Raw genomic sequence first — 23,804 nt, 5'->3', positions numbered from 1 at the left:
TATTATCTGTATTTTTGATGTTTTCTTCTATAGCACCTTTTACACAGCATACATGAGTTTACACATTAACCGATATTAAATAAGTATCAATTTTACCATTGTACAGGACTTTTGGAAAGTAATAACCGAATATTATACAAATAAGCTTATGTACATGTCCTTTTATTCCTCTTCATAAAATATTATTTTACATTTTCATTCTGCTTGATCACATTTGTCGCGCGTCTACGCTTTGTGGCCTTCGTTCGTTCTAGACTTTCATTCTTTTCCTTCTCGAGAATTTTCATCAAATTTTCAAGGCGACTCTGATAGTTGACCGCCTTCGCAATGGCATGTAGCTCCATTTGTTCAATGTTGGGCACGATTTTATGCGCGCCGCTTAACATTTGCTTGAATAACCCGACCTGATTTGCCGTAAGTATAGACACAGCAGTGCCAGGTTTTCCTGCCCGCCCAGTCCTACCAGCTCTATGTATATAGCCCTTGATGTGCTTTGAGAAATCATAAGACACGACTAACTGCACATCCAGTATGTCTAAGCCTCTAGCCAGCGCGTCTGAACTTATTAATCTAAAATAAATAATAAAGATTAAGTAAATTTTAAAAACTAAATTATTTTTTCGTTATTTTAGATGCAAGATACAATTTATCTTATTATCTTTTTTTCTGTAGAATTATTTTACTTTGACAAAGTGCACAACTTACACACGTATCTCCGCGTTTGCAAATTTTCTCAAGACACTTTCACGTTGCTTTGATGTGAGCTGGGCGGATAATTCTCCCACTGCGACATTCTGTTCTGATAATAGTAACTGCATCAATAGTGCCAGTCTGTGCGTGGTTTGTCCGGAATTCGTAAAAACAAGAGTTTTAGGAATGATATCGTGCCTCGTCAACAATTCATAAAGGGCAATTGGTTTGTAGTTGGGAGGACATTCCACCGCGAGTTCCGTCAATTCTCCTGGACTCGTATAACGTCCGACAAAGTCACCTGTGATTTTATCTAAATTTATATCAATGTCTTTATCGAACATTACAGTCGTGAACAATCTTGGTTGGAAAAGACCCAGTCGGCTCAATTTTTCAGGATCTTGTGACAAGGTTGCACTAAATAATAGTTTTTGAGCTGGTACAATTTTGCTGTTTAAAAAATGATAAATTGAGTAATTCTTCGCATATGTATGATAATCGAAATTAAAAAACATTTTTCATAAAAAATATATTCTATTAAATATATTGTTAAAAAATTAACCTTGAATGCATGTTTCCAAGCGTCAAAATAGGAGCCCGAGAATGTGGTTCGGGTAAATACTGTAACCATTCGGTTGCGCGGTCGGCTTCATCGATGACAAGAAATCTTAAGGAATCCAAGGAAAATCCAGGCGTTTTTAGTATGTGATCCAATAAGCGACCGGGTGTCGCGATGACGATGTCCACAGTAGATAAATACTTTCCTCTTTCAGCTTTAAAAATAAATTTTATTAAATTTTTATGTACTTATCAATTTAATTCACTGGTTATCAAATACATACTTTTCTCAATTATACTTTTTTGCTCTTGCTCGAACGGAAATGCACCAGAGAGTAAGCCTACCTTCAGATTTGTATGAGATGAATAAGTAATCATTACTTTATAAACTTGTGCAGCCAGTTCTTGCACTGGCAAGACGATCAAGCAGCGAATTTTTGGTACCAATCGTGTTTGTAATTCCTGTATAATTGGTAAGACGTAAGCTAGAGTTTTGCCTGTAATATAAAATTACATAAGATTATTTAATATAAAATAATATTGAAAATATATATTATAATCAATGATTATATTACAATAAAAATTATTATTGTTACAAATACTTACCACTGCCTGTAGGAGCAGATACACAGGTGTCTCTAGGCCACCATCCTGATTTTCTATCCATCTTACACTTGTGTAACCATTTTATTATGCTAGATTGGACTGGGAAGAATTTAACAATGCCATTGGCTTTTAAAATTTCTATCAATTTAGAATCCAAAACTGATTCAAATTCTTCTAAAGTAGGCCCACTATTTAAATTGGCAGATATAACCTCGGGATGTGCCAACCAATCTGGCAATATACTTTTCACTTCACGCTGTTTTTTTCGAGACTTTGCGCCTAATATTATAAAATTGCTCTGTAAAGATATTTTTTTCTCTGTAATATTTTTATCCTCATTTTCTTCTACTAAATTTTTATCCTTTTCTTCTAAATCTATGTTTTTATCCGTTGTGACTGAGCAATGTTCATTCTCAGTATCTTTCTTCTTCTTTTTCTTCTTCTTTGTTGGTAACTTGGTTGTCTCTATGACTTGTTCAATTTTCTCACTCTTAACATTTTGATCCTCAATATGTAAATCATCAGGTCTTTCTGTTTTAAGTTTTTTCTTTTTCTTTTTCTTAGGTTCTTCCAAATTATTTACATCTTTATCTAATATGGATTTATTACTTGTGGCAGCCCTTTGTCTTTTACGCTCTTCTATCCTCTTCAACAGGTCCGCTAATTGATTTGTTTCATTCTCCTCCTCTTTCTTGTTTTCACCTTCATATCTGTATACAATACATTTATTTTGCATAAGTAAAATTAATAGATAATTTGCATAGAGCAAGATTACATCTCATGCACCATGACTATTTAATATAAAATTTGTTTCTTACCTATTAATAACAAATAAGCTCATCTTCTTTTTAGATAAAAATAATTCACTTATCACATGTGCAATACAATAAATGAATTATAAAAAAGAACTTGCGGGTACTACAATAGGTATGTAAAGTTAACATACATCGTATGTTAATAATTTAATGGCATATCAGTAATTATACTTGTAACAATTGCTTATATATTTAAGAATTTTAAAAAAGTTTTCTCAATTACGTTAAACGTAAAATCAATAATCGTGGGACATTCGAGCCAAGCCAACGTACAAATAGCTCAATTACACGTGAATTTTTTATAGGTTAGGTTAGGTTAACCCTTTAGCGTATCGTGCTGCCATCATATAATTGTAGCAAATCAAGGCACTTTTTGAAGGAGAAATCCTAGGAATCCCATGTATTGATATTTAACGCGTATCTGTAATAATATGTAACTAATAAATTTAGAAGATTGAGATTTCTGTTGGAACATTTTAAAAGAATAAACGATGTGATTAGTTATGCGATACGCGTTACGCGAAAAATACGTGCTGGGACTCTAGCCTAAGGCAAACTATCGACATTTTTAAATTTTAAAATACATACATTTTTTAATTGGCTTTACAGAATTGCAAAATTTTCCATATTATTAAAGTATGCATATATTAAACACTTTTTAAAATATGCAATAAAAGATTTAAAAAAAAATTATTTGTACATATACATATATATGTGTATATATGTATATATATTATCATAAAATCATCGCTTATTATTTTGCTTTTTGTATTTTCTAAAACCAATTCAAAGATATATCTTAAAATAAAAAATATATGTTAGTAATTAATTGCTTTTGGATCTCAAAGAAACGAGATTAAATAATCTACGACTTTCATCGATCGACTTGGCAGTTCTGGCCATCAAAAGTTTCATTATCGAATCGCGGACCGATGGCAGAGATTTACTGATTGTGAGACAAAAACGCATTCGAATGTAATCTCGAAAAAACGGATTGCTCGCACGCGATAAAGCCGCGCGTATTCGTCGTCGGACAAGGGTTTATAGACGGTCGCGCCTCTTCCGTGCTATGGCAACGTCAAATAAACGATCGTCGTTCCCCGCGTTCCGCGTCGCGGACGTCGCGATTGTGCCGACGTGCCACGCGCGCGACGGCGCATCAATAATAGCAGCGCGGAATATCGCGTTACGCCTGAGTACACCTGGCTACGCCTAGGCGCGTTACAGCGACGAAACGTGCGAGAAAAGCAGTTTGCAGTTTAGCAAATTGCAAAAATAAAATTTGTGTATTTTACAAAGCTAAGATGTATATGAACAACTCTTAAACGTCGTTTTTCGTAATACAATGAAATAAATTTTTCAATATTTTATCCGCGAAAAAGAAGAAGCAATTAATAATTTGAGCCAGAACTTTTGGTGAATTAAACGAATATTGTTTTTTTTTCACAGAATGCATACATGCATATTCAAATAGATACTAAAATGGAAACGCAATATCGTAAAATTATTACATAACGACGAAGGCAAATTAAACTTGTTTATGCACAGTAGAAAACTCGATTCCGATATCCTGTTGGACATGACCGAACGGTGATTTGTGTATGCGCGCGCGCGCGCGCTGCGATGTAGACGTCGCGTTGTACGTAGGCAACTTCAGACGGTTCGTGGTGACAGCCGCGTTCGTGCGACTGACGACAGTAACGAAAGGCGAGTGCGAGCATCCGAGAATACGTTTCCGCGTGCGACGCGAGGGACCTTCACCTTATCGCCGAACGTCCGCGTTCGGTACGTTTCGTCCAGGCAATTGTCTCGTTGGAGCGAACGAGAGCGGTGAGTACCTGGTTCCGCTTGGTTAGAAAGCGCCGGACAACGCGATACACACCGGTGTTTACGAATCGCGGATCTCGAGGGGAGGGTGGTGCGGCTACAATTGTCACGCACGTACGCTGTATTCCTTTACAAAAACGTCCACGCACGTTTCACGCACGGCGGTGATTCCGTTTTACGGTTCTGCGTCCTGGATCGCGTCATTTCAATATCGACGATATTTGTATATTTACGCCGTTTCGTTTGCTACATGATATCTACGTGGATGCGCGACGCAAATGTAAGGTCGATATTTTCAAGTATCGTATGACATTTTTAATTGAGACGGGTAAGACAGGGAAATCCTCCGGTATCCAGAGATCACATGGAAATATTGAACTGACGAGATTTGTAACTGTCATTTTTGATGGATCATTGCTGCATTGTTGCAACAATGATCCACAGTCATAAACAACAGAAATATTGGTCAATTACATTTGTGTTTTTATTGAACGCTGTTTACATTTTTAGATTGAAACATGGTGGTGCTTAGTAGTTTCTTGCCGCCACAGGAAGGGATACGCCATGAAGAACCAAATACTACAGTATATATTAATGACAGAGAAGTAGGAAAAGGCACTTTCTATATTACGGAGAGGTAACGAGTTCATTTTAATATTTGCTGTTCTGAATACTTAAAAAATGGGATATTCTATGTGTTTTGTGTATTCTTATTCACAGTGTGCTTTCCTGGGTGGACAGCGACACGCAACAGGGATTTTCACTCGAGTATCCTCACATTTCCTTACACGCTATTGCGCGAGATGAGCAGGTTCATCCAAGACAATGTTTATATGTAATGGTCGATGCCAAAGTAGATCTGCCAGGTATATTTGGAATACAAATTATATTTATTAATTAATAAAATTGATTTAGTTTTTAGAGATGCCACTTTTTAATTCATATTAATAAACTCAATCTATAATTTTATTCATAGATATGCCATTAGCATTATCATCTGAAAATGGTTCAGAAAATGACGATGATGATGCAGACCCTCCAATTACGGAAATGCAGTTTGCACCAGATAATACGAATAATTTAGAATTAATGTTTCAAGCAATGAATGCATGCCAAGCGCTTCATCCTGACCCACAGGACAGCTTTTCAGATGGTAAATCATAATCAAATAAAATTAATGAAATTCATATTTCCAATTAATTACAATGATTAAAAATTTTATATAATTAAAGAGGATATCTATGAAGACGCCGAAGAGGATTATGAAGGTGAATATGATGAAGAGGTGGGCGCTGGAGATGCACCTTGTATCTTACCAACAGGTAATTTGTACATTTATTTCTTTTATTCAGCTTTTATTTATTTTGAATTTTTTTAAGATTAAATAAGAATGCTTGAACTACTTTAATACTATATGGCGTTTTTGCGCAATTTGCAATAATAAAAAAATAAAATTTTAACATGAAAATGAAATAAATGAATTATTGATGTATCAAGTAATAAGCTTCTCATTATTAACAGAGCAAATGGGGACCACTCACACAGGAGCAGATACAGAAGAAGCTATGGACATCGAAGCAGGTCAATTCGAAGATGCGGAAGAAGATCCGTAAGAGGCAATGATTAGGTGCAGATATGCATTTAGTGTTAATTTACATGTTTATCAATTTCATATATGTATTTCGGTAGATATACGTCGTTATTGCAAAACTTGCTACGGAGCCGTATCAAACGTTAAAGCACCTAAAACATTTATTTATATTCATTTTGTACATGGCGATAATTTCTTAGATAAAAATAAATAATTGTACATCAATGTTGAGTTTTTTATTCGTTTTTCTTTCAATAGAAAATTTGATACAGCCTGCAAATTTCACTTATCGTTCGTGATCTGCAGAAAAAAAGAACACTTTATTATTCAAATATGTATATATGGAATCGTGTTAAAAATATCGTGCTAAGTATATAAATTGATCATATATTCTATCACAACATAGCTTTCTTTCGTTGAAAGTCATAAAATAACGATTGACTACAAGTCTGTAAAAATGTCTAGTAATAACATTTCGTGACACAAAAGTTATTATTATATGATAAATGATATATCAATTTATACCTAGTTAAAAGTGCATTTATATGATACAGTAAACCCTACGCATAATTAAAAATCGGCAGTGCTTGTAATAGTCCATATCAATTAATTTTTTTATATATTTGTGTCGGGAAAATAAATTTTATGTATTTATGATATATATATTGAAGTTAATTGTCTTAACTTCTTTGCCGAGGGTTTATTGTATCAGTCTTGTAACTCGCTCATTTAAATGCACTAATTTGATGCGCGATCTGTACATATAATACATTCATCGAAATTCTGATGCGTGCGATACACATCGTGATGTTCGTCCTCGAAGAAACTCTGAAATATAGTAAAAAGCAATAAACTATAGTCAGTTAATTATATAGTTGACGAGTACGAAGTGTGAAGTTTCAGAGTTGTATCATCAACTTCTCAATGGAATACAACCGTTTGACTTTGAGTTATTAAGCGTGCTTATCGAATCTTTTTCGGTCCAAAAATGAGATCGGCATCGGGTGCTCCTTTAGGATGATTATACTTTTGCCGCCGTTCTCTATTCAGGTTTACAGTGACCGGTCTCGTACTTTGATTCATAGTCTCCTGGTAGTCTTCCTCCTCTTGTCTCTCAGTAATATTCAAGGTTAGTCTTTTTACACGTTCCTTTTCCTCTTTCTGCTCCTGTTCACGATTCCTGAGATTCATAGCTAATTCGGACGACACAGGAACCGCGACATTTTTATACTGTTGTTTGTTACCCTTTCTCAGCATTAGTACAAAGTCTACCGTGCTACTGTCAGTTGGTCTCTCCTGAAGTTGCTCGTACGTCTTCTTTGTGCTTTTCACGTGTAGTGGCACGGAAATGTCTACCTGTTGCGGCTTGACTGAATCTCGCATGCGATCCTGTATATTGTCAGAGACCATTTTATCCAGCGCTGACAGGAAGTCATCGTCCTCTGGACAGCTCACGCGCCGTGGTCCAGCTGGTAATGCTGCGTTAAGTTCCTCTGTCACATCCATGATCACACCTTCAGTGCCACCTTCTGCTGATAGACTTTGAGATCGATCGCCTTGAGTATTCTCTTGGGTGCCCATAGCATCGTCTCGTTCTGCGTCGGCTGTCCATTCCTCTTCCGACTGCGCCTCCGAGCAATCTTCCGATTCCTCGAAATGCAGTTCAGCCATACCTTTGGCGTCCCCGCTACCGTTTCCAGTCATCGCTGCTTCTTCGTCGGCTTCCAAAATAACACTCATATCGTTCTCGCCTTCCGCATTAGTATCGTCAACAGAAGGATTACCTAAGGTCGGATAAAGAGTGTTGCGCAATTCTTCGACGGCGCATTGCGCCTCTTTGTAGTTCTGGAACAATTGCATTTTGGGTCGTAACATCGTTAACGTGTCGCGATACATGTAATCTATCCCAACGGGGAACGGATTCTCAGTCGTCCAGATTGGATCCGTGTATTTGAACCAGAAGTAGTTCTGGAAGAAGACGAGAAAATAGTCAAGCTTTTTCTTGCTGGATCCGCCGCTGAAGTACTGGCCGCAAGTCTCCAATAGTGTGCATACTAGACGAATGCGAAAGAGATGGTCGGGTGGATCGAGCACACTAGGCAACGAGTGGTCCACGCTGACGCCGAAGGTGATAAGCAAGTACAGAGTGCGGAAAATGTCGCCACTTTCTACCATCCGGTAGTTGTACAGCTCGCCCAAGTACTTGACCATAGCGATGCGTCGTTGATTGTATTTCGGCAGATTAATTTCCATGCATAGTCGTATATCTTCGAGCACACCATCGACCACCTGTGGTCCGATGGTTTCGTAATGGGCTACCAAGCCAGCCAATAGGCTTCCCACGCATCGAATATTGGGATACTTAACGTTGTAGGCGGCAGTGAGACATTTTACGGCGTAGGACGACATGCTCTCGTCCTCCCAGTCAAGTTTACGCATCCACTTGAGTACCTTATCAGTATTTGTCTTGGAGAGGTCTTGATATAGCAGTTTCCTGATAAATTCATGCACAGGTGGTCTGTCCTTTTTGGTGACGCCGCCGGTCGATTCGGGTGGATTTACGAAGTAATACGCATTCTCAATGATCGTAACGTAGCGCGAATCCAGCGCGGTAACTGCTTTCTTGCGCATCATCTGCTCCAGATAAACCTTGGTTCTTTGATGAGAATCTGGCGAACAGAAAAGGTATCGACCACATATTTCCAATAAGTTACAAGCCATTTCGATGTGATGGTGCGTAAAGTCGTGTAGTAAAACCTTTAGGCAGTACAACGCTTCTATTTTTGAATAGAGTTTAAACTTGACGAGCTCGCCGATATAGCGAACTACTTTGATCTTCGACTCAATGTTGATCTGATCCTTCTTGCGCACGTGATACTTAAAATCCTGCTTCAGCATCTGGCACAAGTCATTGCCAATCTCTGGCATTACTGGATAAAGAATGGCTGCTAAACGAGAGTAAAAGGGTAACAGATCCTGACGGATTCTAGAAACGCCGAAAAGAGCTTTTACCAACTTTTTCTTGCTGTGCTTTGTGTTGAGATTCATCAGGAAGTTCACAGCGGCGTTGTCGATCATCTCGCGATTCACGCAGTTCGGTAGATGCGTCAGGAAGGCGTCCAGCAGTATCTTGTTGCTCGTGTTGGATACCTGCGGCTCTTCCACTTCCACCTCGGGGGGTTCCTCGATTTTCTCGGTCTCTTCCAACTCGTCCAAGACAATTTCTTCATCGAGAGCGTCCTCCGTTATTACTGGGTCCGCCTTCAGGGTATCTTTCGGAGTGTCCTTCAAGTATGAGCCAGGTAAAAAGACAGTCAGATCCGGTAATACTTCGTAGAAACGTCTCGTCTCCTCGTCGCCCCACATATCCTCCAACATAGTGTTATCTTCTCCCTCGTTAATCATCTTCAGCGTTTCCTCGGTTTCCGTTTTTATTTCATTGTCCACTGGAAGCTCGGGCATCGGTTCGTCCAGCGTATCGGAAAAGCTCTGCACGCTCGTTAATAAACGTTCATAAGAGACCTGCAGGGCTTCTAGCTTTTCCTTTCGTTCTGAATTTAACTCTCCTCTGGTCTGCAGTATTTTACGATTCTGCTTCTCAAAAGCCTGCAGCTCTTTGTGCTCTTTCAGCATATGCTTACACAGAGAATTATAATAGTCACGCAGCAATAGCCTGACGTTCTGCTGCTTATCTGGTGTTAACAGTTTGCTCTTTGGAATTGAAACGTTTAATTTTTCGGATAGCTCTCGCACTCTTTTAGGTACGAGACCGGCATAATCTTCGCCACAATGTCGGCAGAAACTCAATATTATACTAGCGTTGTTGTGCTCCTCCTTATCCATATTGATCAATACTGTTAACACTGAACCAAGCAACGGTAACCCCTGCTTGTGCGTGAATATTCCAGCGTTCACTAATTCGGCGTAAAATCGCAAATCTACTCTCAGCTTGCTGGGATTCGCAATCTTGTCGCCGATCTTGAACGACAGTATTCTCTGCCAATTTTCAAAGAAATGAGTGGAAAATTCAGCATACGTCTGATGGAGAAAGCTGCACACCCTGATAGCAGGTGCAACATCAGTCATCTTCATTTTAGCATCCACCAGAGCAGTGGCAACCTCGCTCACGTATTTGGTAAGGTTTAACGTCGCCATGTCCTTCAGAACCGTGTCGAGTTGGGTCATACTGAAGTTCTTGAGTTTCTTGACAAACGTGGTGTTTCTTTTGAGGCTCGAGTCAAGTTTACTGAATGACGCATCCGGAGGTCTCGTAGGATTTAGATTGGCCGCGCGAATCTCCTCCTTCGTCGCGAGCCTCTGTTCCGTTTCTCGCACGTACTCAGTCAAGAACTGCCGGTCCTCCTCCGAGACGACGTCCGGTTCCTCGACGACGCTCTCCTTCTCAGCCGGCGTCGCTTCGTTCGCGTTCTCCGACATCGTGAGCGATCTGCAATGCGAAAAAGATCGTGTCTCCGCCGGTCGCACTCGAAAAGTGAAGTAACCTAACTTAAAATACGTTTAAATTTCCAAGAGAATTCGCATATTGCGGCAACGGGACGGTTAAGTGTTACCTACCAAGGTGATCTATTATCACGACTAAGCAAACACGGGAGTGTCGTTTTTACGTACAGATACAAAAATACTTAATAAATCCTAATTAAGTACCTTGAGGAAATCGCTCGACCGAACGGAATACCACTTGTTTACCACCGCGCTCGGGGAAACAGTTAAGGTTATGTTATGGCAGACGACAGCTCACCCGTACCCCATTTGCCTCATCGCACAGTACGTACGGAGGACGGAGAACGGAGGCAGACGGAGGTACGGAGTTACGGACCGCAGAAGCTAAAATGACGTCCTCGCAATTCCTGCGCACGCACACGTGGTTCTACGCGGTGCGTTCTATTCGGCCAGAGAGAAGGTTTCTCTCTGATTCGACGAATGGCCGGGATAAATATTTAAACGAACAGACCAGCGAGTATTGCGCGAATGATGCGCCACCCGGCACCTTCGATACTTCGAAAATCGATATCGCGTCTCGATAGATTTCGAATCGCACTTCAGATCGATCGCCATCAACTTGACTGCAAAGTCATGTCAATTCGCTATGCGTTTCTCGCGATTTCAATCACGTTTGAACGTCAATCCCGCGCGTCTAAAAAGTTGCGTCTTGAATGTCCGTTGTGCTGAGCATCGCACACGAACGTTATATTCTACGGCGATGATTTCAATATCGATGACTGGCGATGACGCTTTTTGTGTAGGTCTGGAATTGATCGAGGTTAAGGGCCTAAACACAATGCCAGACAATAGGAACAGAAATAATGAAAGAGAGGAAGGATCTTCTTCCCTCTTTCTCTATTTCTTTATTTCCTGTTTCTATTGCCTGTTGCCTGGCATTGTGCGATAGTCTTATATAATTCTCTTTTTGTTCTCTTTTCTGGGTTTAGGATACAATTTTATTAGTGATCTGCGCTAGATATATAGATATACTTTTTCAATCTTTGAAAATCTAAGAATAAAGCGTAGATCCCGAATTTATTATAACCCATATACATTTGTATAATTTTGATGATTAGATCGCGTTTAACCTATGTCGATAAATTCTCATAACCGTATATGATAATGCATCTATAACGATTGAGCAACGTTAGAGAAAGACAGACCCGCGAGATGTCGCCAGTCGCCGCGAAGTTAATCGCACAAAAGGCGCCATTTGTATTCGAGCGGAACGCGCACGGTATCGAAAAGTCGTTTTTTCATTAATCGCGGTCACGGTAATTAACGTGTTGCTATCGGAAGGAGAGAATTCCCGCGTTCCTCTATGTTTTTAACTTGCATACAAAAAAGTAAGTATGTCGTATCAAGAGAGAATTTATCAATACGCTAGGTAAATTAACATGTACATTAACCTATTTTATTCGCGTTAAGTAAAATTATTATTCAGACTAAATACAAGTATTTTTCAGCAAGTCGGAAGCGCATCAGGACAAAGGACGAAAGACGAAATCGGGCGTGGCTTGGGGTAAGTAATATTTTACACGATTTTTGTTCGAGTTCCTTGCTTCTGATAGGATTTTTTATGGAGTCTTCAATTGCTGTGAAATAATTTGTTTTGCCGATCCGTCGACGCGGGAATGGCAGTCGGTTATGGTGGGTTGTTACGCGTGAATTTTATACTATATCCTATATTAAACCTCATACACTCCTTTTCATGAGTTTCGGGGGAAAGAGGGGGAGAGAAGATCGAGCGCATGAATACGAAGGCGTACGTGGTCGTAAAGGCGTCTGATATACACGGTGTCTTCGCTTGAAGGCATTTTCTAACGCGTCTAAGTTCCGCACAATTTCTGCAAAAAAGAAAAACTAACATGCAATTGACATCGTGATGACGAGATTATAGGAATTAAAAAATCTTAAACTTAAGAATTTAAAATTTTCGAAGTAAATTAGCCTGAGAATAGTTTCCTACGTTTTTTTATAGCAATTTCCTGTTTCATAATTTATTTGAGATTATTGTATATTTAAATTTATACTCAATATTTAAAAAAGAGAAAGTTAAAAATAAATTTACAAAATAAATGTGGATTTTCAATTATATAGTAACAAAAATTAATGCGCTATACTTTTTTTACTGCTGTAAAAAGCATTTCTCTGTGACTATTCTTAAATACAGAATATATAAAGTATTTATAAAATTGTAATATATTTCAGTTTGAAAATGCTAAGTTTATAAGGCCTGGTCTACAATAGCTGGAGTAAGCATGCAGTAAGAAGTAAGAGTAAAGTAATTTCCTTCTGCACTGTGATTGACCGAGCGTTAAGAAAAGCAGGAGTAGGAGTAAGACGAAATGAAAATAATTTATTTCGCCCTTACGCCAGCTTTCTTACACTGGGTTAACTCTTTTACGCCTAGTCTTACTTCTTACTCCATGTTTACTCCAGCTATTGTAGACCAGGCCTTATAAACTTAGCATTTTCAAACTGAAATATATTACAATTTTATAAATCCTAAATGTTAGTATTCAAGTGTTTCAAAATATTATTCTACAGCTCTAACAAGATTATTATTCATAAAATTTGATTATTTTCATTATTTGAGAATCTGAAAGTACGAATAAAAAAAAGTAGTAAATCGAGTAACTTAAAAAAAAAAGTACGTTTGCGCTACGAATCGAGGACACCTGGTATAATCGCGCCGCCCCAAAGAATCCATAAAGGGTTAGGCTGGCGCGTTTTTCATGCGGCACCAAAGTAGAGACACTTTGAACTGCGCCCCACTTATGTCCCCGCGAGCATAATAACACGTCGCTATTAACCGCGAGGTTGTATTAAGCACTCAAAAAAAGCTTTTATGCACTTTAACGGCACATAACGCGGCGAGTGTTACTCGGTGACAATTGTTCGCTTAAAAAAAATTCTAATACCATGTATGCGTTCGTGTGTTACTGCGAAGCTAATCGTAACAGGATTTACATTTCGAATACGAGTTCCTTATCTCTTAGGAATTGAGTTTTATAAATATTGTGAAATGTTCTATAAAGTGTGTATGTTCTACAAAATTTATGTATGAATATAAGGTCTGAAATTTTTTAGTCGCAAAATTTAAGAAGAAAAATAATTTTATCTGTACGATATAGGGATGTACGACACTGTTGTTTTTGGCATTAATTTCTGAATTAATACATTTAATTAAATATTCTTGATCTTTCAAGAATTAGAATATTACAATGCCACGTCATTAAAACAGAAGAAGCTAACTTTTTAAGTACTAACAATTTATTAAATATTAAATATAATGCACGAAGTATTTATAATCAATCTAGATTAAGAATATTCACGTTACTCGCAAGTACAGAATTTTCTAGCATCCAAATTATTACAATTCGCCCGTTCAATTTCGTAGTCTTCAGCCGTGAATGTTCACCGAGAGAAGGGACGGGATACGGTAGTATGACGCTCACGCGCGCAGATCGTGCGTACCGAACGGCGCGAGGGAGACGAAGAATTAAATAAATTTTGGAATTAAATATAAATTTCCTCGCGCGCCTATCCCCGGCGGCGGTGCACCTGCGGAGATCGGAGATCGGCGCGCTACGGTATGATGCCGCTCGGCAAATGTCGCGTGAAATGCGATTTCAGGCCGCGACGGTGGGTTCTCATTCGATGATTCTCGTTATCCTCGTTACAAGCTCGGAGGGGCGGCGGAGGGCAAGGGAGTTGCGGGAGCAAATTGCGCGCGAGACCGTGAGAATAAATTGTCTCCGGTAGCGGCGACGAGTCCTTCTTCCCCCCGCGCGCGCGCGGCGGGGATGCTGGAGGCATGCGGGAGGGTTGGAAGGAACGAACGACCTGTTTCGCGTTCGAGGGCGACAAGTTCTTCCTTCTTTTTTTTTATTTTTCCTTCACCACCACCGCCCAGCATTGTCTCAACATCCGCCTATCCGCGAATATTTAGTTACCGCGGCGTACCGCGCTCGTTACCGTTTCATTTCGCATTACCGGGTGTACGTGCGACGATTCCTTGAGCCTGTAGCTCCAGGATCCTCCGTTTACGCATCGATTGTCGATACCGCCGAACACCGTTGTCTTACCGTTGCGGTTCTACTTGCCGCGCTGCCTCACGTGGAATTACAATTAATTTAAGGGGTATTAATCGTTCCCCCTTGCGCGCCGCAGTTGGCGCGGGTGTTAGATGCTCGCCGTGACTTGCGGTTGCACGTCATTGTGAGAGAGAGAGATACTTTTACACTATGATATCTTATATATGCCTTGCTATCTTATCCGGTATATGTATGCGATTTTACGCAGATAATAATTACAGGGACATCTGAGGATAAAATTATTTCTTGTATGTAATTATTTATCTAAAAAGCTTATATTCTTTCTTTCGTTCTCCTTCTATTGATGATTTTATATTTATTATTGAGATTTATAGGGCATAAACTCGCATTTTTTTTTCTAAGCATTTTTTTTTACTAAATCCACTTGTTATTAAAAATTTGATAAAAGATAGGAAAAAATATGAGAGACATAAAAATAAAAAGAGGCAAAGAAGCAAAGCTAACAGTAACTTTGCACATTAATTTTATTGGAAATAAATTTGGTTGATTAGTTTTCGCTCGATAAATCGTAATAGTTGGCCGACCATTTGACCGATGCTGACTATAATCATTATTCGAATAGCGAAAGGGTTAAAAGGCGGAGTCGTGAATAGTCGACGAACACAAAGTTCTCGAGTAGACCAGTCTGCCGACAACTTCTCGCTCGCACTTTTAGAACTTTAGGGGATCGCTCGGCACTCTCTTCCTTGTTCTTAAAAGACTTCCTCACTGGCTAATGGTCTGCCACTTGTACTTCCGTAACCGGGATGTATGGTATATTGCAGTTTCTTCCTTCCAGTACGGTAGAATTTGCTTGCAGGTTAGAGAGAGTGCAAGTTGCAATTCAACATTGCAAAATTCAAAAATCTAAAATATGTATCGTATAGTCGTACGATATTTTTAATACTTATTAAAAAGGTGCAGAATGTGTAAAAAAAAATATTTGTGTTATTTCCACGCAATTATTTAGCTTTATCAATATTATACGACAAATGGAATATATATGTATAATAACGTTTAACACCGAAGAGAAATCTACGATATTTCATCATAATATTACACATTAAATATAGATGCGAAAGAGGATCCATAATTTATATACTAACTCAAGAATAATTAATTCCCTTCGTTTATTCGATTTTCCTGGCCAAAATTAACCTGGGGTTATTTGACTATTTGGATAGGGGGCTGACAATGCATCTGTGTGCCTGATATACGTTTTCTCCACGACAAATCTCGAGATATGACACGTTCCTCTTCGTGACAAGTCAAAGTAAACCTCACAAACAATGGGAGGAAAAACTGATCCGTATACGCGCGGAAGCGTGGCGACGGCCGTTGCTGATGGGAAAGTCAGTGGATTTCTTTCTGGAAGAGGGAACGGATCTAGGGACGGCGGGCGATAGCAACCGCGTAAGCGCGAAGATGAAGAAGCAATTATTCTAATGGAGGCTTTGAGAGGATTGTAGCCGAGACAAGTGAGGTAATCCATGAATAATACCCGCGCCCCCTTCTCGGGCGCATTCCTCTTCGCGGGCTCCATCTTGCTCCGTCATCCGTCGCCTTCTCATCGCCCCAACGCCTGCCTGTTGTCATCTCTCTCTCTCTCTCTCTCTCTCTCTTTCTTCCCACTTCTACTGATATTATGCTAAACTCCAGTAATCCTTAAATGCCACCTCAGTCTCTGCCATCGCGGATAGAGTCTGAATGTCTTGCATAACCTCGGCGAGCAATCCACCTGCTTCGCTCTTCTGGTCCCCCTTCGTTCCTTCGCGTCATCGCCAGGCTCATAGACTCACCTGTGCGGAATTGTCCTTGTTAAGTCCCTCAATGATAATTAGTAGTACACACGGAATTTCTCAGGAGGCTAAATGGATCCAAAATAATGACGGCAAAAAATGTAAAAAAGTCTTTGGAAAATTATGATTGGCGCTATATAACATGCTGGATATGTAGAAAAAGTTATTAGATGTTACAGTTCGTATCATTGATACGATATATTATCCCTTCATAAAAGATATTGAACATCTTGAGACGAGAAATACCATAAGCTCGATGGTGACAACTATTCAATATTTTGTCGTCACATAAGCGGCAAAGTATCAATCGACACAAAGTGGGATTTTTTCGATGCTCTCGAGAAAGAGCAGACGAAACGCGAGTGAAAATCAAAGAAAGGTGAACGAATTGGCCAGCACGCGTACAAGACTATGAACTTCTGGATATAATGATATCCGTTTTTCGGATTACTTTGTCCCGTTATCTTTTTTTCTCTGTCTTCATTATCACCATTGATTGATTTATAAAAAAAATCACTCAGAGAAAAAGAAACCGAAAGAGAATAAACGCGCTACTCTACGCCACTACTTTTTCAGGGGCCACGACCGCAATTTAATTTTTGTGTCTAAGATAAAATCGCAAGTAATCATGGAAAGTAGGGATTGTGTCCGTGAGAAAGGAATTGAAGGCCAAGTGATGAGAAAGAGAAAAGATATATATATATATATATATATATATATATATATATATATAGAGAGAGAGAGAGAGAGAGAGAGAAGAAAGAGTTGGAGGATGAGAAGAGGTTGCTGCACGGGTTGCAGCATATCAGAGCTCGCGCAACATTGTATCAAGCGGCTGATGATGCACTTAGGAATATTAGTAGAGCCTATAGAATGACGGCGTCGCTGAACGTTTGACGTTGGCCTTGCGGGCAGTTCATTCATATTCAATAGGGCTCAATCGGATTTGTTGATCTAGGTGAAGCTGATACGATACTATTTTCATGTTTATCCGAATCAATATCCTCCGTGTTTCTTTTGAAGATTGAAAATTTTAAAATATACATTATACTGAGAGAAAAGAAGAAAGGATGGAAAAAAATATAATATTATATTTATAACTATTATTGAATTTTTTTATTAACGATATCGTAACACAAATACATGTAGAATTTCTTTTACTTTCTAGTTACTTTAAACAAATAATATTCTGTTTCTAATATATATTATTTTTATTAAAGAAACGGATTTGTGCGAGAAAACGTTTACACATCATGTAATTTAAACATATATCTTTATAAAAAAGATTGTCTGGAACTATACGGAGAACTTTGATCTCGAAATTCATGACGCTGTAGAGTTAATGAGGAATAATGATGTCGGTTTAACATATGTTATTGCGTAAACAGTTGTACTAACGGCAATCGCACGTCATGCACGAATAATTGTATCGTGAAGCGGTAACCGCAGGCATTATCACATAATACGAATAGTTGGAATAATCGTGTGACGCACGGAATTAATTCAACGTTATCAATGGGAAATAAAATGGCAATTTAACTGCGAAATTAGATCGTAGCAAAAAGAGGCATTTACATCTTACTTGATACAGTAGCTCGTTAATAGCTGAAGCAGCAGAGCCCGCGGCTAATACCGAGTGCTAATCATATTTGAAATCTGACCGGGCTATAAAGTTTCAACGCCTCGACCCTCGTTCGCTCGTCGGCCACTATTCCACACGCGAGATTCCGAATCTCATTAGAATAATCGCGGTGTTGTTGAATAACATTCGTTGAAGCAGCTCGCAAATCTGGAACCGGGACGAGGCTTTGTCATTATTATGGCGATACGTTTGGCGACGAGAATTTCATTATATCTACGAATAATTCGGAATATTCACTCGTGGAATAATATTCATTAGCATATATTTAATAAGTGCGTTCACGTAGAAAATGACGCTTAATATTTTATCATTGCAGCATTAAATATTAATCTTCTTATATTGTTAATGAACGTTTCGGAGAAATATTATATTTTTCATCCAATATTTTAAAAACACCGTAGCTGATATATCGGATTGACATTTTGATTGTCACAGGCCAAAGAATTATGAAATTTTTGCATAAATGTATTATTTAGAAAAAAAAAGTTCTAGCTGTTGTCTTTTTTTCTGAAAACTTGCTGAAACATATGGCTGCTTCAAATGACTGATCCAAACGATGAACTTTGATCAAATATAACGGCTATAACTGACCTGCGCGTGTGTACGCGTGTATATGTATGTGCGTGATCATTTTCTTTTATCTTGAGCCAGGTACGTTTTCTGAAAGTTACAACCGAGTATATATTTCTTCGACGGGACTGTTTCGTTAGCGAGATCTCCCGAGGGAATTCGAAAGTTTCTCTCTCGTTGAGAGTTGAACTGGCCTTTTCGGGGCCATCGGGGATGTTTCAGTATGAAAGTCGGGACGTGCGCGGCAAGTTTCCGTTTTTCTTCACGAGCCCTTGTTCACGCTTCGGTATGCCGGGGCGCGCATTCATTTTGCAGCGCGAAATAGACGGCCGGGAATTTGTGAAATGAAGGAAGCGGTGGGACCTCGACCGAGTCCACTACCTGTTGCTGCTGTGTGGACAATAAGTAGCGGAAGTTACTACTCGGATTTAATCCACCGACCGTCACCGATTTCCGTGCCATAGAAGCTGATCGTTCACTCTTTCGCACCTTTCATAACGTTTTGCGTTTTCCGATTGTCGCAGTGCTCTGATGAATAATAGAATAGTTTTTTTATTTATAGATGAATAATCTTTTTATTTATAAAGAGAATTCTAATGATATCTATAAACTTACGACATGTAATAATTTTTGTTTACAAACAAGCCTTGATTGACTGTGACTTTTAGTGTTGTAGTATTTGAGAAGAACTTTTGTTTTATAATAAAAATTAAATTTATATCACAACAAAATTTAATTTATCGATCAATAACGATGTAATTTGATGGTGTAAAAATATAAATTAACAAACTTGATTTAGAAGCTCGTTAAAAATTTGATTATAATAAGATTTAGTATCTGTTTTAACAGGTCATATAGATTTTTTAATTTTTGATTTGACAATAAAAATTCTTTTATATGTGCCAATTTAAAGTAAATAATAAAATCACGAAGAGTTACGAATGTTTATAATTCTCTTCAAATTAGCTCTTGGAAAAGTAGAAAGTTTGGTCAAATACACGTTTGCATTTAGGTCGATACGGCGCGTATCGAATAGCAATGGATGGAGTTCCGGTCGGTCGAACTTTTCGTCTTCGATTTTGAGTAACGAGTTGCTCGATTGGACTTCGTACTTCTTTCTCGTTTCTGTTAGGATACTCCTGAAGTTCTGGTGTGGTGGAAAGTAGCGGTCAACGGGGACTCGTACTCCGGTATTCACTCGACGATACCAATAAGCGGCTATTATTTGTGTTAATCTTCGACGTGAACGTTTTGAAACTTTGGACTTAGTACTCTGAAGAAAGACGGAATTATCTTTGTGTCCAGCACGTCTTCAGGAAAGAGATAACAGTTGAAACTTTCCTTTTACAATAATATGTTTTCGTAGAAATTTCTATCATCTGCTTCCGTTTCCATCGATTTGCCAGAAAAGGATTCTGCATTATTTATTATATTTTAAAGATATCTTTAAAAATTATTAAATATTTAACTTGCAATCATTTTGTTCAGCATATTTATAAATTTCTAGATATAATCCAATAATAAAATAATAAAATATAATAAAATAGCAGATCAATATTTTGTTGCAAAGTAGTATAAAATATTTTTTCAAAAAAAAAGTTAAATACTTTTTATTTGTAAAAATTAATAGTATGATTTCTTCTTTATTAAAATAATCAAATAGATTTTATAAAAATGTTTTGTGTAAATAGAATCGATTTAATCGAGTTTTGTAAAGGTAATTTATCTGAATATTAATTTGCGGATTAATAATATTTATTTCTTAGAGAAAAATTCTCCTTGATTATACTCGAGATGTGTGTGTGTGGTTGGGTATGCCGTCATAATCGATTTAATATTCTTAGCGGAATTCCGTCCAGCGAAAACTTGCATCTACGATACTCCCTTCGGAATTCCGCGGGCGTATTTCGTGAGATTAATATTGACAGCTTCGAGGGCGTGCACTGATACGCACGGTAGAGCAAATTTAATTTTCGTGTCTTGGAGATAAGTAGCAGCGAGCGAGAAGACGCGGCCGTGCCAACCTCGCCGGACCACGAGGGCTTTCTTCTTCGGTTACGGTCCGATGCGTATCTTCGACCGAGAATATAATTAAAACTTTATCGCGGCATCCACAATAATGCCCGGCATATAAATCAACGAGCCGAGTAAATTAACAGAAAGAAGCGCGTGCTTCAGTTGGCGAAGAAATTGATCGCTCGGTACAAACGAATAGTTTCTATGACTGCTAAGCTATTTCAAAATTTTAATCTTCTCATTTCTCTATGAAAAAACACGGATTTAAAAAAACATGAATTAAATTGAATATTAACTTTATTTTATTTAAATAAATATTGAATTTTATTTTTCAATATAATTATTAAATAATAAAATAAGTTATTCTGCATATATATATATATATATCAAACAGTAAAGTCGTGCGCTCAACACAATGATCCATATTTCAGTAACCAAAATTATTCATAATCAGTCGTATGAAAGAGTACACTGCCAGGGAGTCGAGTGCGCGACGTATGTACGTACGTACATACGTTTCCGTATAGAGCAGCCAATAAAGTATATAACCGCGTGATATCAGAGAGATTGCTCGAACATAGCCGCGAAACAGAGAGAGTCGAGTGCAAATTGGACGCCGGAAATGCGCGCATCGTTTGTCATGCAAATACCTTCCGCCGCGCTCGCGGAAAAGCGGAATGGTGATTCGAGAGGCAAAAAAAAAGTGGGAGGGATACGGGTCGCGGGCTTTTCTAATTTATCCGAAACGCCGGCGTCGCTCTAGCTCTGGTGGCTCTGGTGGCCTAGCTGGTTGGCTTCAAGCAAGAGTAAGAGCAATATCCATTAGCGAACAGTGTATATGTATATGCCGCATGCGCGAGTGCCTTGGAAAAGAGAGGAAGAGAGCACCGTGTATCTGTTTGTCCATGTGATAGGAAGCGGATAAGGACCGGCGAAAGAGGACAAAGCGGGAAAACAGCGCGCGAAAGTGGAGATTGTTTATCGTATTTGGGACGATAGAGATCTCGGGGGTGTCGATAAACCGCGAGAAATCTGCTGCGATGATAAAATAGCACGCAGTTGATAGTGAGAATTAATTTTATAAGGATGTATATAGAAATTTCCTGCACGCCCAGATAGCAAATCGTGGAGAAATGGCAATTCCACGTTCATTCCATGACGTGGAGAACAACATAATTGATCAATTTTTAATCAAATATGACATTAAGAAAAGTAAAATACCGTACTAATTCTTAATTATTGATCAATAAATGGGATTTAAAATCTGAATTATCAATGATCAATTATGGACCCTATAAGCGGACACATCTTGAACAATTATTGCTTTAAAACATAAAGTCACCTTTTTCTCAAATTAAAACTTAACATGTACACCAATTGTTGTACATGTCAAGTTGTCATTTCTAGATTTAATAGTCAATTATAAACCTTTTTATTCAAAAGCTGTTTCTCCATATTTACTCAATATTTGCTTAATTATATAGAATTGTAATCATGCAACTGCACATGACAATCGTGGCGTAATATACATGTATATCAAATTATACCAATCGAGTGACCGACATCATGCGTATATAGTGAGGCTAGTTCGTGCCGACGAGTTAACATGTCGGAGGACGTTTCTTCCTGATTTTATTTTGCTTATTCGTATCTTAATATAATGAAACGTATATATATCTAAATTATATATACTAGTTACAAGTTGTGTACTGCTTGCACGTGGAAATATTGATAATATCCAATCTACGCTCGTGTTGTTAACGGGTGCTTTATATTTAGTGACACAAGTCAATGCAAGATAACTTTTAGTATCATTTTTGCTTCTCTTTAATTTGTATAGCAATGTATCGGTGACATAAGTTAATTTTGACTGACTTTGCTTTCAATAAGAGTTGAATAGGGTTGCTGATAATCTCCATTTACTGGATTAAAATTATCGACTTGAGTCGATACAAGTGTCGACATAATGGAATGTAAATGGAAAGCATTCCTTGAAACGCATTCAGTTCAAGTGTTTCCACGTGACAATAAATATTAGCATGAAAAAATGTATGTTGATGTAAAGAGAATAGTACACATAAAATTACATTAATATTTGTAGTGTTAAAAAATTTAAATAAACGTCTTAATAATAAATTTAATAAAAAAGGCGTATAATTACTTTTTTGCAAAACACCTAAAAATTTTAATTTAATTATATATATACATATATATATGTATATAAAATTTGTTTTTCCATTTAAATATAGTATCTTGTAATTAATGCAGAATTAACATTTTAATATCGGATTGCATTATAAAGTTTACAATTGATTATAAGATTTCAAGTTAAAAATATTCAATTCAATTGATGTGAAATTGGGCACTAATTGACAATTTTATATTCAGTTTGTAATTAATCTAAAATTAATTCATTTTGCGGATCTACTTAGACCAATAATTTATCAATATTCTCAATAGCGTTTATCAGTTCTGCAGAAATTTTCGAGATATTTTGCTATCTGGGACTGTGTGTGTGTTAGCATTTGAGCGAAAAATTAAGCGTCAAGATGATCGATTAATTTTTAATAAATATTTTTTGGCAATAATAAACTTTATTTGTACCGAAATTCTTGTGCGATCCAAAGATTAGTATATGTTTTTTCTTGTTTTAGTTTATTTAGTTAATTACTGATAAATTTTATTAATGAATCCACATTTACGTATAGGACTTTAATTACTGTATACAGGATAATACGTACAGGTAATAATCTGGCATGTATGGACTAATATATAAATATAATCTTATGCAAAATGCCAGACATACGCATGGTAATAATACAAGTTTGAGTTATATCTTATAACAGCACTCGAGGATATAACACAGTTTGTCTCTAATAGCGTTCTACCTCTGCTATTTACCAAAGTTCTCGGATGTAATATTGCATCTGCCATATTGCCATGCGAAGCAATATATCGTACGTTTATGTTATACACGTCAATACTGTGTTAAATAATTGTTCGCGAGTGCAGTATCTTTACTTCTTCACTTTGCATTGTCAACGGTTGTACTTCCTCGTAATTTGAAAGAAATCTCGGACTACGAAC

At 37.8% G+C, this 23,804-nt stretch overlaps 3 protein-coding genes and 1 long non-coding RNA gene across 4 annotated transcripts in view; 2 read left to right on the top strand and 2 right to left on the bottom strand.

Annotated features, from left to right (window-relative positions):
- Positions 1 to 141: 141 nt before the first annotated feature.
- LOC105837637 (probable ATP-dependent RNA helicase Dbp73D) lies at positions 142 to 3,262 on the bottom strand. The gene is made up of 6 exons (XM_012682570.3): positions 2,673 to 3,262; positions 1,855 to 2,564; positions 1,533 to 1,745; positions 1,253 to 1,463; positions 706 to 1,140; positions 142 to 570 (listed from the first exon to the last, which is right to left on the bottom strand). Exons 1-6 carry the CDS (start codon positions 2,693 to 2,695, stop codon positions 183 to 185), a joined length of 1,980 nt encoding a protein of 659 aa, XP_012538024.1. The 5' UTR covers positions 2,696 to 3,262; the 3' UTR covers positions 142 to 182.
- A 1,046-nt stretch (positions 3,263 to 4,308) lies between these two features.
- On the top strand, positions 4,309 to 6,312 carry LOC105837635 (methylosome subunit pICln). The gene is made up of 6 exons (XM_012682568.3): positions 4,309 to 4,499; positions 5,007 to 5,133; positions 5,217 to 5,362; positions 5,473 to 5,649; positions 5,729 to 5,818; positions 6,018 to 6,312. The coding sequence occupies exons 2-6, from the start codon at positions 5,015 to 5,017 to the stop codon at positions 6,107 to 6,109; spliced, it is 624 nt and encodes a 207-aa protein (XP_012538022.1). The 5' UTR covers positions 4,309 to 4,499; positions 5,007 to 5,014; the 3' UTR covers positions 6,110 to 6,312.
- LOC105837634 (regulator of nonsense transcripts 2) lies at positions 6,309 to 10,901 on the bottom strand. Its single transcript, XM_036286120.1, has 2 exons — positions 10,753 to 10,901; positions 6,309 to 10,534 (listed from the first exon to the last, which is right to left on the bottom strand). Exon 2 carries the CDS (start codon positions 10,522 to 10,524, stop codon positions 7,051 to 7,053), a length of 3,474 nt encoding a protein of 1,157 aa, XP_036142013.1. The 5' UTR covers positions 10,525 to 10,534; positions 10,753 to 10,901; the 3' UTR covers positions 6,309 to 7,050.
- Positions 10,902 to 11,123: 222 nt separating this feature from the next.
- The window catches only part of LOC114253963, a 136,681-nt gene continuing 124,000 nt past the window's right edge, over positions 11,124 to 23,804 (top strand). Inside the window, exons 1-2 of the long non-coding RNA XR_003625386.2 lie at positions 11,124 to 11,936; positions 12,057 to 12,112. This is a non-coding gene — a long non-coding RNA (uncharacterized LOC114253963). The remainder of the gene's footprint in view (positions 11,937 to 12,056; positions 12,113 to 23,804) is intronic.

This window comes from Monomorium pharaonis, chromosome 4, assembly GCF_013373865.1.
Source record: "Monomorium pharaonis isolate MP-MQ-018 chromosome 4, ASM1337386v2, whole genome shotgun sequence".
NCBI lineage: Eukaryota > Metazoa > Arthropoda > Insecta > Hymenoptera > Formicidae > Monomorium > Monomorium pharaonis.
The sequence above is the reverse complement of the archived record's forward strand: the minus strand, read 5'-3'. Positions and strand labels throughout refer to the sequence as shown.